Below are 13,940 nucleotides of genomic sequence, written 5' to 3' on the forward strand. Positions count from 1 at the left end.
CGATTCCTTCCCAGCCTCACACCTCTTCAGGAGACAAAAGGTTGGAAATGTCCCTCCAATCAAAACAAGATCTCTCCCTGCCTCTCCGTGATTCTTAGCCCCTGCTTTGTGTTGGCCTCTCTGCCTCTGCAAAGAAGCTGCTCCATTGAAACATCACAGAAAAAAGCAGTTGTCCCCCAGACAATGGAATCGCCTGCACACAGGCATTTCCAACGTAGGCAGCGCTGGCAAAATTCTCAACCTGTTGCTATAGTAGCAGAAAGAATGTGATGTGAACGAGCAGCTCTGCGAGATCCATATCCAAATCCCTCCAGCTCCAAGGGGAACATTAACCCTTCACTGCCCTTTCTCAAGGCAGAAGCACCTAGGGGGAAAAATGTCCTAAATTTTTCTTGGGAGCTAGAATCTGATGTAGTCTTAGCATTCACTCCTTCTTTCGCCCAACAGCTATTAATTTAGATTCTGTTATGCTGGCTCCTAGGTTTCCAGTGGTAAACAATACAGACTTGGCCCCAGGCACTGAGCAAGAGGAGGGGTAGGAGATTAAGTCATTGCTAAAAGAACAATATATTATGCAGCATCAGTGCTGTATGGGAAACCCATGAGGTTTTTAGCAAAGCCATCACCAGAATAGAAACAACCTATCCAAGATAACCAGCTTATTTGTTAATTATAGAAGACCCTATATATCCGGGGCCACTGCAATTATTTGCTTGTTTGCATGTATGAATTTGACAACAAAAATACCATAGAAATGCTGGCTCCACTTATGCCTCCTACAAAGCATTAGTTCAAATGAGTTATTTAATCAAATCAGTTTCCCACATAAAATAGAAATAACAATGTTTGTCAGAGAACAATTGCAACCAATTGCTGAACAGTCACCATACAACAGAAATGGCAGGGAGGGCTCAGAAAATACACAAAAAGAAGCTCAACCAGGAGGAAGTCTTCTAAACAGTCCCCAGCCCAATTTATTTCTGTGGCCAAGATAGTAAACTCAAGAAATGCCACTTAGAAAGTACCTTTAATCCAGTTTACTTCCCCTAACACTGTGGTGGGGAAATCTCATTATTATTGAACACCTCCCAGCCAGGCTTCCTTGTTCCCCATGGAGCATAAATACTAGGAGGGCAGGGTTTCTTAGGAGAATAAACTTGGTAGGTAATGATATCCTCATGGGCCTTTTGTGAAAGAAGACAGCATCAATAAGATTGCCAGACAAAAGCTGAAACACCAAAAGGACAGGTTGCTAATCTTGGTTGGCCAGTAGACGTGGTCTCAGGGCAGTTACATAATCCTCTGTACCCCCGTTTCCTCCCACGTACATTTGATACATCACACAGTTCCAAAGGCACAGTCATCCACAGCAATGCTTATAAATCAGTGGCCTGTAATAAAGTATGCCATTAATATTCTCAGTAAAAGCCTGTATAACACAGTTTTTACCCTGGAGACTATCTGAGAACCTCAATCATATTTTAGAAAACTGGTTTCTTATCTGAATCAGAGGCATAGGCTACAAGCCGTTCACAAAACAAATCAGGGAAAGACAGGCCAAGAGATATTCACCAAAATCTCTTTTAACCACAGCAGCGTTGGGCTAGGGTTTGGGAAACGATCCCAAATGTTTAGATTAAATGGAAACTTGTTGCGCCAGAAAGAAGTAGTGATAGCATGGGGATGTTGCATAATCTGAAGTAAAGATTCTACTCTAAATAATGCCCCTCCTGGAAGTGGGCAGTGGGCAACCGAGCCCAGTGGCCCATGGCCTTTACATTGCAGAGGATGGGGTGAGGGTGGAGATGGAGTCATTCTATTGAGATGCCAGTGCCAACAGAACGCTACTCTGTGCCTACCAAGTTTGGGGTACTTGCAGGAATCTTTTCCCTTTAAAATTCCATTGGCTATAGGTCATAGTAGCCAAGAGTCTGACGCTTCTTGTACATGACAAGGAATAGGCTGGTTCCATATGATGGACACTTTCTGCCTCTTGGTTACTCTGGGACCCAGCTATGACTTCACCAGCCTTTCTCAACAGGAGAAAGTGAAGCTCCCTCACATGTCCTCTCCCACCGCGGAGGCTTACCTTCACGGCCCTAAATCCTCACCTCTCTCAGTGTCCATGCCCAATGCCATGTGACTTTGCAGTTTATCTCTGCAAATATAAATCTCCCTGCCCTTTGACAATGGGCTTGGTCATGCAACTTGTTTTGACCAACAGGAGGTTAATAGATTGATGACATCACCAGAAGCTTGAAATGAGCTTGCTCCTGGTGGCTTGTGCTCTTGTGTCTACACAGCCATGAGCACATGCCCAAGCTGACAGCTGGTCCCAGGAGGATGAGGGACATGAGGAGGAAACTCCAGGTAAGCCCCGCCAAATCAGCTGGTTCTCCCCACACCAACCTGCAGACATAGGAGTTAATAAAAGCATATGATTGAATGCCACTAAGAGTTTGTGGTTGTCTGTAATGCAGCATTTTTGTAGCAACAGCTGATAGACCTACTATAGTAAAAATCCACCTGCACTTTAAAGGTCAAAACACTGTTTGCTTTGTTTTCTTAACACATTAGTAATGGATCTCTGATTTTTTTCCCTGCCATTAGACTATACAGTCCTCAATGCTGGATCCTATTACATCCCCAGTGCCCAAGATTTATTCATGGAGACCAAGAAAAAATGTTCTAATTCCCAGGGGATACAATGATAAGCAATACATAGTTCCAGCCATCAATTTGCACCTGTGAATTTTTTTTCCCAACTAGGACCAGGTCAATGTGCTTTAGTCCAAAGGTGATTACAAAGTTTACTTATGCAGCTGGAAGTATACCAAGTCAGAAATGAACTCTGAACCACCTCACTGTTGTTACTTAAGTAAAGATGAACTGGAATCATTGCAACTTTTAGTAATGAAAGGGACTGCCAAGAGCACTGGATTATTGGTTTTCAATCCTAGCCAATCACCAGAACTTTCTTTTCTTAAAAAAAAAGTCTTTATTGGTTTTAGAGAGAGAGGAAAGGAGAGGGAAACATTGATGTGAGAAACATCAATCGACTGCCTCCTGCATGGCCCCAACTGGGGACTGAACCCGGAACCGGACATGTGCCCCAATCCAGAATCTAACCTGTGACCTTTTGGTGCATGGGATGGCACTGAACCAACTGAGCCACAAGGCCAGGGTAATCAATCACCAGAACTTTCTAAATTATAGAATCCTAGTGCTCATCTATATTTAGTTGAATATTCTGGCACAAGGCCCAGGTGTCTGGGTTGTTAAGAGGTCTCAAAGTAATGCTGATGATCACAAGAATTGCATCCCCACAATAGAATCCCTCCGTCCAGTGAGTGAGTCTCATGCTGAGTTGTGCTAAGCATTTTTGATGACATTAATAGACCCAAAAGCGAACACAGAAGGACCATCTCCAGGTGACCATGCGTACCCATTAGTTATTGTTAGCATAACAAACCATTCCAAAACAAGTAGCTTAAAAGGATAAGCACTGATGATGCTCACAAGTCTGTGGATCTGGGATCAGTCTGTCTGAGCTCTGCTGGGCCCACTCAAGTGTGAGGTCAGCTGGCGGGTCTAGGATTGCCTCATTCACACACCTGTCTGGTATAAGATTGTTATCACCTAGGGTGACAAGAGTCTCTGGGACACAGCAAGTCCAGGAGTATCTGTATGGTGACTGGGCTGGATTCTGAGGGAATAGGCAGAAGTATTTGAGGCCTCTTAAGATGTAGGCTGGGGTCCAGTATAATGCATACCTTTACTTCTGCACATTCTACTGGCCAAATTAAGTTACAAGGCCAAGCTCAGGTTCAGGGGCTGGGGAAACAGACTCTACTTCTTTTTGTTGTTGCTGTTTTAGTTGATTTCAGAGAGGAAGGGAAAGGGAGAGATGATAGAAACATCAATGACAATTGATCGGCTGCCTCCTGCATGCCCCCTACTGGGGAATCGAGCCCCTGACCCAGGCATGTGTCCTGACCAGGAATCAAACTGTGACCCTCTGGTTCATAGGTCAATGCTCAACCACTGAGCTATACCAGCTGGGCCAGACTCTACCTGATAAAAAGAGCTACAAAACCACATCACAAGGAACTAGATTAAAGAGGGGAATCACTAGGGTCATTTTGGCAACCAATTTGTTACACACCTAATGTAATGAGAGAAAAAGATCACCTGCAGCCAAGTGTGGTTTCTAAGTGTAGGCCAAACTTTTCGCTCTAATCTCAAATGCTATAAAATCCCCAGATTGAAATTGCATCAGCTATTCCTCATTTCTACTGCCTGCACACAAACGCATCTTACTTAATCTTCAAGATCTTGGTCTCAAACTAAAGCAAAAGGAATCTGTCTCAGCGCTATTTATTATTTATATACTTACTTACTTATTTTTATTAATCCTCACCCAAGGATATTTTTCCATTGATCTTTTAGAGAAAGTGGAAGGGAGGGGGAAAGACAGAAACAATGATGTGAGAGAAGCACATCGATTGGTTGCCTCCTGCATGCTGCCCAGGGCCCTGCAGGTAGGAGCCTGCAACCGAGGTACGTGCCCTTGACTGGAATCAAACCCAGGACCCTTTGGGCTGTAGGCCGACACTCTCTCCACTGAGCAAACTGGCCAGGGCTCAGCACTATTTTATATTATCCTCCGGGGGTTTTAAAGGGGGTGGGGATGACATGCCATCCTCATGGGGATTGTTCAGGGCCAGTGTCTCTGTGATGTCTCTTCCTGGCTTGGGATGTGCCAACAGATGAAATGTGGCCGGAGGATCAGGGCTACATCCTCCAAAGGATCCGAGCCATCACAGGAGGAGCACCAATGGGTCGTAAGAAATATTACAGGGAAAAGATAACATCCCAGAGCAGCAAAAAGCCGGAGGAGCAGGAAACTGGAGCTCACTGAAGATTGCAGGCTGGGGCTAATTATACTTTAGCCACCAGCTGTACCTAAACCCTCTTCACTCCATATCCCTAGTTCGCTCACCCTTGCCCCAACTGTGACCACTTAGGAAATGCACTAAAACTACGACGGTAGTTTTAGTGCAACTATACTGCTGCCCGGCCAGTATGTCTCAGTGGTTGAGCATCAACCTATGAACCAGGAGGTCACAGTCCAATTCCCAGTTAGGGCACATGACAGGATTAGGGCTTAATCCCCGGTAGGTCATGTGAAAAAGGCGGCTAATAGATGTCTCTCTCATCGGTGTTTCTATCTCTCTATCCCTCTCCTTTCCTCTATCTCTTCACTGACCCAGGCCCTGCGGTGCAGCCTGGCTGTGGTGCAGCCATAGTTATTATAGCATCCCTACAACCAGGGTGCTGCTTTCTGGTTTAAAAAGAAAAATCACCATGACCTTTTGGTTAGCTCCACTCACTTCCCTAAACACCTACTTGTGAGGTCTGGGACAGCAGGGGGTGGTAGAGAAATGAATTCCAGAAAACAGGATGGCAGAGAAGTGGCCGAGGCTGGGCTGGGATACAGGGAGTGGGAGGAGAAAGAAAGCCTATGCTGCTCAAAGGCAAGGTTGTCGAAAGTACGCGGTTTGGTTCCCATTTCTAAAGGCGGTTTTCAATTTGCCTGGTAGGGTCACTGCTTAAAAGACTAAACAAAAGGAGTGCATGAAAACACGATGAAAGAAAAAGAAATGCTAGATTCACCATGAAGATGCCTCAGAAAAGCCAGATTCAAGAAGAAATCACATTCAATTTCATTTATGAAGAAACCCTAGGAAATTCTGAAACTGTGCAGAATAGGCCATCAATAGCAAACACCGCTGCCCGGCCGGTGTGTCTCAGTGGTTGAGCATCGACCTATGAACCAGGAGGTCATGGCCCAATTCCCAGTCAGGGCACCTGACAGGACTAGGGCTTAATCCCCGGTAGGGCGTCTGAAGGAGGAGGCCAATAGATGTCTCTCTCATCGATGTTTCTATCTCTCTATCCCTCTCCTTTCCTCTATCTCTAAAATCAATAAAAACATATTTTTAAAAATTAGCAAACACTACCCACTCTCCTCTACACTGGATTCTGTCCCTGAGCACTGAGTCTGGGAGAGAAGTGGGTATGGGAGGGATGACGATGTTTCTAGACCCTAATGCATAGTATCGAAAGTGCATATGCCTATGGGGGCCAGATGGTTACCAGTATTGTTACGCCCATGGGTGGCTTGGAGTGGCATCCATTTGCTTTTCAGTCATAACTGAAAAGAGTCACAAATTTAAACCTCGAATCTCCGGTAAAATCATCATAATGGTTCCCACCTCCTTCTTGCTCACTCAGCAACAAAATAAGTGGCATTCTTGGATCATCTTCTAAAGAGCTTGCTGATCTGGCTGCAGTCACTCTATGCTTTAGATTTATTAGCCAAAGGGAAACCTAAGCTATAAGGAAGCTGAGAACTGGCATTATTATCACAGAAACATTATAATGGCATTGACGAAGAGTTATTGATTTCAAGAAGAAAACATACTCTACTTTCCTAAAACTTAGCAGAGAGGTATGCACTCTCAGGGTATGCCTGTGCCCTTCCTACCTTTTTTTGGTACACCAATTTTTAGGGCTGTTGTTTTTTTTTGCTCTTCTAAAAACCTAGATATGGTAAATGTAGGTTGCTCCTTACAGAGAATCCTTAAGCTGCCCACACAGCGGTGCCAAGAAAGAAACTGCTGCATTCGTAGAGATACCTGGGCACGGGCCAAACTTCCACATGTGTCATGGGAGTGCCTCTGGCCTGGGCAGCTCCCTGCACCATTCTCCTATAAAACCCCTTAGCTCAGCATCTTCATACTCTAATGTTATCAGGACGTAATTCCTCGAGTCTGTTCAAAGAACAGGGCCGTCTCAGATGGACTACTACTATAGTATCAAATTAGCGTGACCATAGCCTTCTCTTCCCGTCAGCCTTTTTCTTGAGCTCTCCCCAGGTATGAAAGTTTGGGCTCGACCAGCACCAGAGGCAGCAGTTGTATTTCTTCCATGCCCATGCAATCCTTAGCCTGTGTTTGGAATAAGTTGTATTCCTTCATCTGCCAAGACAACCCAATAGTTTGCGTTTATTTTAAAAAAATATATTTTTATTGATGTCAGAGAGGAAGGGAGAGGGAGAGAGACATAAAACATCAATGATGAGAGAGAATCATTGATCTGCTGCCTCATGCGTGTGTGCGTGTGCTCGCGCACACACACACACACACACACACACTGGAGATCGAGCCCACAACCCGGGCATGTGCCTTGACCGGGAATCGAACCATAACCTCTTGGCAATAGTTTGTGTTTAGAATAAGTTGTATTCCTTCACATGCCCATGCAATCCATAGCCTGTGTTTGGAATAAGTTGTATTGCTTCTATGCTCATGCAATCCATGGCCTGCGTTTGGAATAAATATTGAAATCAGAAGCCTGATATAAACAATGCAGCACTTTGATGACTGTGAATTACTCTCTCACCCACAGCAGTTGAGGGAGAAGGCCTGGCAACAACCCCCCACAACAAACCTGCTCCCCAGCCTCCTCCATGTGCCTTCCAACCCTCCCCTCAAAGAATTCTCAACACACCATACAAAGATCTCTGTTTTCTCCCTTAAATCCCACATGACTCCCACATTGAGCATCTGTTTTCGTCACAGAGCACCACAGATTTAATTCAATACTTCCATGTTCATCTATATTTAATTAGATCAACCTATCTTTAAACTCTTTTACTCAAACCCTCCACTGGCATCTTTCATTCAACACGAAAATCTTTTAAAAAGAGTTTTCTGTTTACTTGGTTTGGTTTGTTTTGAGGCAAAATGTCATCGTGGTCTATATTAAAGCTATGATAACAACTTGGGCTACTTTTCAATTAGTCAGAGGTGCCCATAATATGCCCACACTCCTTAGCACTTTTCATTCTTCAAAACGTATTTTATAAGCAATGTAGTCTTTAATTTCTTTCCCCACTACAGGGCCAAAAGGGTAAGTCGTACTAACCAGAGGTAATTAGTACATTAAGTTTTGTTTCGAGGCCAGGCTATCAGATTACAAGTTCTAATAAATCCTGCTGGGAAAGGACACTTCTTTGTCTTGGGATGACTGAGAACTAACAAATCAACCAAACAAAACCCTTCAATTCCATCAGAAACTCTCCCGTCTAAACACAATAGAAAAGAAAAGCCAACCCCAAAGCAAAGAAAATGAATGAAGTGGTCCCTCTGCTGGCAGCCTTACCATTGGGAGTGGAAGTCCCCTCCGGACCCTCTGGACCCTCACAAGGGCTCGGGCTCCTCCTGGAGTGGGGTGAGGGTGGCGAGGGGTCCAGGACGTGGGTGCGGGTAGAGGTATGCTCCGTGCATGCCTGAACAGGACTCACCGCCGTCTGCCTGCCTGTCTGCCACTCCGTCCTCTCGTCTGGGTGGGAAGGGCCAAGATGGGAAAAAAAAATGTGCAGGTTACTCACTGGCCTTCCCAGGCAGGCGGGCACACCCAGGCGGAGGGAGAGGCAAGGCGCAGACAGGGAGCTTCCTCAGAGGCAGGGCTCTAGATCTTGCTTCTGACTCCTTTTGTTAATACTTCCTGAACTTTAAACAACCTGACAGGCATGGGTACGTTGGGGAGGCAAATAACACTTGAGTAATTAGATTCCAGGGCTTAATGCAAAGGTTACTTTGAAAAGGCGATGCTTTAGCACACACACTTTGAGATGTAACTCCGAAATCGGTTTCCACTGTGCTCGAGCATGACTGTGGCCTGGGGAGCACGGGGAAGGGGCTCCGTTGGTGCAAGGGCTTGGAATGGCCCGGAGCAGGCAAAGCTGGATGGGATTCAGACAATGAATTTCGCTGTCTTTTGGGCTCTGAATTGTGGAGAAACCGGATTCTTTGCCTAGCATAAGAAGCACATTCTTGAAATTGGTATCTGGAAATCAAGGGTTTAGAAATGGATTCCCATTGAAAATGCAAAAAATAAAAATTAAAAAAAATCTTGCCACCTCATAGCCTGGCCTTTGATAAAGCCTAAAATAAAGCTTTGCATAAATGGAGGGATCTGGGGGTAATTTGTTTTGGTAAGTGTGGTGTTCGCAAATAGGCACGGCAGTGTTACAGAAGGAGATGGGCCAACGTTGTGGAGAGTGAGGAGGAGGAACTAACACCTCTTAGTACCACTCAGGACCAGGTTCTTCTCTCATTTAGTCCTGGAAATGCCCATAGGAGGGAGGCATCATTGCTTCTCTTTCACCTGTGAGTGGGCACACTGAGACCCAGAGGTTAGGCAACCTGCTGAGGGCTCAGCCAGCCAGTGAGTGGAAGATCCAAGATCCGGGCCTCAGTTTGCCTGAATCTAAGACCCAGGTTTGAGGGACCATAACCCCGGGCAAGTCTTCCAACATCCCTGAAGAAGGATTCACTTGCATTTGACCTAAGGCTAGGTTAGCTTTTCTTAAATATGTATACCGGTTGCAAAATGATGTGCTATAGAACAGGGGTCCTCAAACTTTTTAAACAGGGGGCCAGTTCACTGTCCCTCAGGCTGTGGAAGGGCCGGACTCTAGTTTTAAAAAAAACGATGAACAAATTCCTATGCACGCTGCACATATCTTATTTTGAAGTAAAAAAACAAAACGGGAACAAATACAATATTTGTATTTGCATGTGGCCTGCGGGCCGTAGTTTGAGGACCCCTGGTGTAGAATATAATGCTGCAGGATAATAGATACAATAGAGGTAAGAAAAAAATATATTATACAGATTTCTTTACTATAACGTCTCAGGATCTTTACTATGCTAATATACATTGTGAATTTCCCAGCTTCGGACTTACGGAGTGCCATATTTCCTTCCCCAGAGCTTTTCTGTTTAGAAGGAAGAGATCTTTGGGGTTTGGAAAGCACTGTTAAAAAGACGGGTTCCTGTACTTTTCTCTCTGCTGGGTCTACATGTTTGTGTTCTCCCAAAATTTACATGTTGGAGTCCTAATGCCCAATGTGATGGTGTCAAGAAGTAGGGCCTGAGGGTGGAGCCCTGGTGAAAGGGATTAGTGCCCTAATAAAGGAGATCCCACAGAGCTGCCTGGTCCCTTCCACCATGTGAGGATACACTAGAAAGAGGACCCCTATCTGACCATGTTCACACCCTGATCTCAGATTTCCAGCCTCCATAACTATGAAAAATAAATCTCTGCTGTTTATAAGCCACCCAGTCTGTGGTACTTTTTCATAGCAGCCTGAAAAAAACTAAGATACCTTCCTTTTCTATGGTCTTTTTTTTTTTAAAGTTTTCTGAACTTAAAAGTCAAAGTCTGTCTATTCTAACAACCAGTTCCCTTCCCCAAAGGTAAGCACCATTACAATTTTTCATGTATCTGCTTAAGGAATGTTTATGCATATAAAGCATATATGCATACCCTTTAAAAAATAAAACAACTGGGACTGAAGTATTTATTCATTTGGAGGTGTTTGTCCCCTGCCCTGCCCTCTAATTTAACATAATCTTCATGCCCAATGCGTTTGCCTCTTCTTCTCACACTCACAAGGACCATCCACCCAGAAAGAATTCCACACCTGGCATAGATAGTGCAGCCCTGCTCTGATGTGCGCACATGTTTAAAAGATAAAAAGGCTCTTCTGCGGTCAGGAGTAGGGAAGGCATAGCAGTGGTCAGCGGCGCCCAAGGCAGGGCCTGGGTCCCAGTTCTGCTGTGGATGCTCCAGTCGAGCCACAGGTGGGAGTTCCAGCTTTCTAGTCTCTGGAGTGAGCATGAGAGCACCCCCCTCAGGAGGCTCTGATGGAAGATTAGCTAAAAGGAGGTGGTAGAACATTTATAAACAGCAGAGTACCGCACAAATAGCAGGTAGTGACCGGCACAGCTCCTGGCTCTCAAGACATGCCAGCTGGAGCCCGAGAACTGCTTTAACAGAGGAACCAGGTTATTTCTGTCGTTCATGATCCCCCAGCCTTGGCCTGCTCAGCCGCTGCTCCCAGAACAGGTCCATCAGAACACTGACTAGTTCGAGAGCACTGTTCCAGTAAAAAATGGACCAGCTTATTTTCATGTGGATGTTTTTACCTGCTCTTCCTCTCCCGTCCCCCCGTCTCATTCTCTCTCCCCGCAACCTTCTTTGAACATAAACCTTTTCCTCCATTCCTCTTGCTCTATCAGACCTTCTGAACTACTTCCTGTTTATATATTTATGAAACTAATTTTAAACGTTTGGTGATGGAAAATTTCAAATGCATATAAAAGTGAGAGAAAGGTTGCCCTGCCGGCATGGCTCAGTGGTTGAGCATCAACCCATGAATCAGGAGATCAGGGTTTGATTCCTGGTCAAGGCACCTGCCTTGGTTGTGGGCTTGAACCCCAGTGAGGGGTGTGCAGGAGGCAGTTGATCCATGATTCTCTTATCATTGATGTTTCTAGCTCTCCCTCTCCCTGTCTCTCTGAAATCAATAAAACAAAACAAAACAAAACACACACACACACACTAAAAAAAATTTTTTTAAGTGAGAGAAAGGTACACATCACCAGCTTCAACAATGAGCAATTCAATCAAACCTTATTTCACCTCTATCCCTACCCACTTGGGAATGTTTTGAAGCAAATTCTCAGTATCACACCATTTTATCCATAACCATTTATACATGTATTTCTAAGGGATAAGAACTCTTTTTATAAACAAAACCAAAAGGAACTATAATTACTTAAATCTTATCCAATATCCAGTCAGTATAAAATTTTCTCCAAATGCCTAAAAAAACTTTTTGCACTCTGTTCAAATCAATCCTGCAATTAATTTATAAATGTTGCCTTTATTCATCTAAAGTTGTTTTCCAGCTTTATTTTTTCCTTGCAACTTATTTGTTAATAACTTGATTCTTTTGTCATATAGCTTGTCCCATAACCCACATTTTAATGATGGCATGATTTATTATGAATTCATAGTAAGATCTGGAGGTTTGATCAAATTCAGATTTGAGTTTTGAATAGTAGTTGACAGGTGGTTTTCCTTGAGGAGGCAACTCATACTTGACTACCTCTAATTTTGTGTCTTAGCAGCCAACTAATATAGTCAGTGCTTAGGTATCAGTCCATAGAGACTGGAAAATGGTCACATTCTCCCATTACTTCTTCATTTATTAATCAAGGTGCTATTATGATTAAAGGTTTTACATTTGCCTAAATGAAAGCATATATTTTCCATTTGTGTTTTTGGCCACAAGGAGTTATGGTAGATGATAGATATATCATCAGTTCCTTTCTATCTACATATTTCATTAAAAATCTATTATACGAAAAGATGATTTGGTTTCATTAAAAAAAATACACACTACGCCATTAGATTTCTGGGAGAAAAGCAAAGAAACATTATTCAGAAACCTTTAATCAAAGGATGGAGCAGGATTGGTCCACAGTATATCATTCATATCTAACCTTGATTCTGTATTCTGTCACTTGTGAGCTCTGTGACTTTGGTAAAAGTTTTTAACATTTTTACCCCTAGTTTTCTCTATAAATGGGGATAATAATACTTACCTTATGGCTTTTGTAAGGACTCATGATAAATTATGCAAAGAACATTTTCTGGTGTCCAAAAAAAAATAATAGTAGATTCTCAATAAATTAATAGTTACTACAAGTTTTACCACTATTTCTCCCATACCTACCTAGCACAGTGCCTTGCAAACAGCAGTTGCTCAATAAATGTTAGGTGAATAAGCATAGGGCCAATTAGCTTTACATAGTTCCAAGCCAACAATGGCTTTAATATTTCAATATGCTGGGGATATAAAAATAAACAAAACTAAGTATCTGCTCATGAATTTACATTTAATCATAAGTAGGAATTTAAAGGCTCATTATTTTTTAAAGTGTATCGTTATTGTTGAAAGTATTACAGATGTCTCCCTTTTCCCCCCATTGATGCCCTTCACCCCACTCCCACTCTCTCCCCAGGCCCTCACCACACAATTGTCTGTGTCCATGGGTTATGCATATATGAATATTATTTCTTTGGCTAATCTTTTCATGCCCTCCCCTTCCCTCTGAAATACGTCAGTCTGTTGGATGAAAAAGCTCATTATTTGCCCCCAAGTTAATTGGCTATTTTGAAAACAGTACTGTTGGTAACACACAAGATTGGGGCAAGTGAGGGACACGGGATCAACTCAATTACATCACCAGAGACCTGAGAATACATCCATTTCTGCAAAGAAAACTAAATCAGTGCTGTTATTACATCTGACATGGCCTGAGGTGCATTCAGGGCTCACCTACTGCAGTGGGTTGAACTATACCCCCTCCCCCACCTCCCGAAAGATACGCTGAAGTCCTTATCAGAGCCTATGACTGTGACCTTTTTTGGAGTCTTTGCAAATGCACTGTAGTTCAGATGGGGTCATACTGGATCAGGGTGAGCTCTAAATCCAACTACTGGTGTACTTGGGAGAAGGGACAGGGAGACACAGATTACCAGAGAAGACAGAGTGAAATGGAGTCAGAGATTGAAATTGTGCTGCCGTAAACCAAGAGATGCCAAGGATTGCCAGTAAATGCCAGACACTAGAAGAGGAAGGGACGGATTCTAGCCTCCAAAGCAGTGAGAGAATCAATTTCTCTTGTTTTAGGCCACCCAGGTTGTGGTAACGTGTTACAACAGCCCCAGGTAACTAACATATACAGTGAACCCAGAGCAAAAGTATGGACCAATCAGCCTTCCTGCGGCTCAACTGTTTGATGGGAAAGAGGAAAGGAGGAGGGAAACCTAGACAGGAGGAGCTGAATCAGCTTTCATCTGTCTGACATCAGCTAGGCCTGGGACTGACTCTTCAAAGCTGTGCAAGTACCAGCACGTAGGCCTGCTTCACCTGAAAAGCAGGGAAGCAGAAGGTTCAGGCTTGTTTGGCACTGATACCTTTGAAATGAGCTCTCTGTGGAATGTGGCAGGGA

The 13,940-nt window shown here is 43.8% G+C and overlaps 1 protein-coding gene across 1 annotated transcript in view; it reads right to left on the reverse strand.

Annotated features, from left to right (window-relative positions):
- The window catches only part of STON2 (stonin 2), a gene marked incomplete at its 5' end in the record, with an annotated part of 109,071 nt that overhangs the window by 43,941 nt on the left and 51,190 nt on the right, over positions 1-13,940 (reverse strand). The window contains one exon of the mRNA XM_015558008.1: positions 8,230-8,409. Within this exon, the coding sequence (XP_015413494.1) occupies positions 8,230-8,409 (180 nt within the window). The remainder of the gene's footprint in view (positions 1-8,229; positions 8,410-13,940) is intronic.

This window comes from Myotis davidii, unplaced genomic scaffold, assembly GCF_000327345.1.
Source record: "Myotis davidii unplaced genomic scaffold, ASM32734v1 scaffold309, whole genome shotgun sequence".
Classification (NCBI taxonomy): domain Eukaryota; kingdom Metazoa; phylum Chordata; class Mammalia; order Chiroptera; family Vespertilionidae; genus Myotis; species Myotis davidii.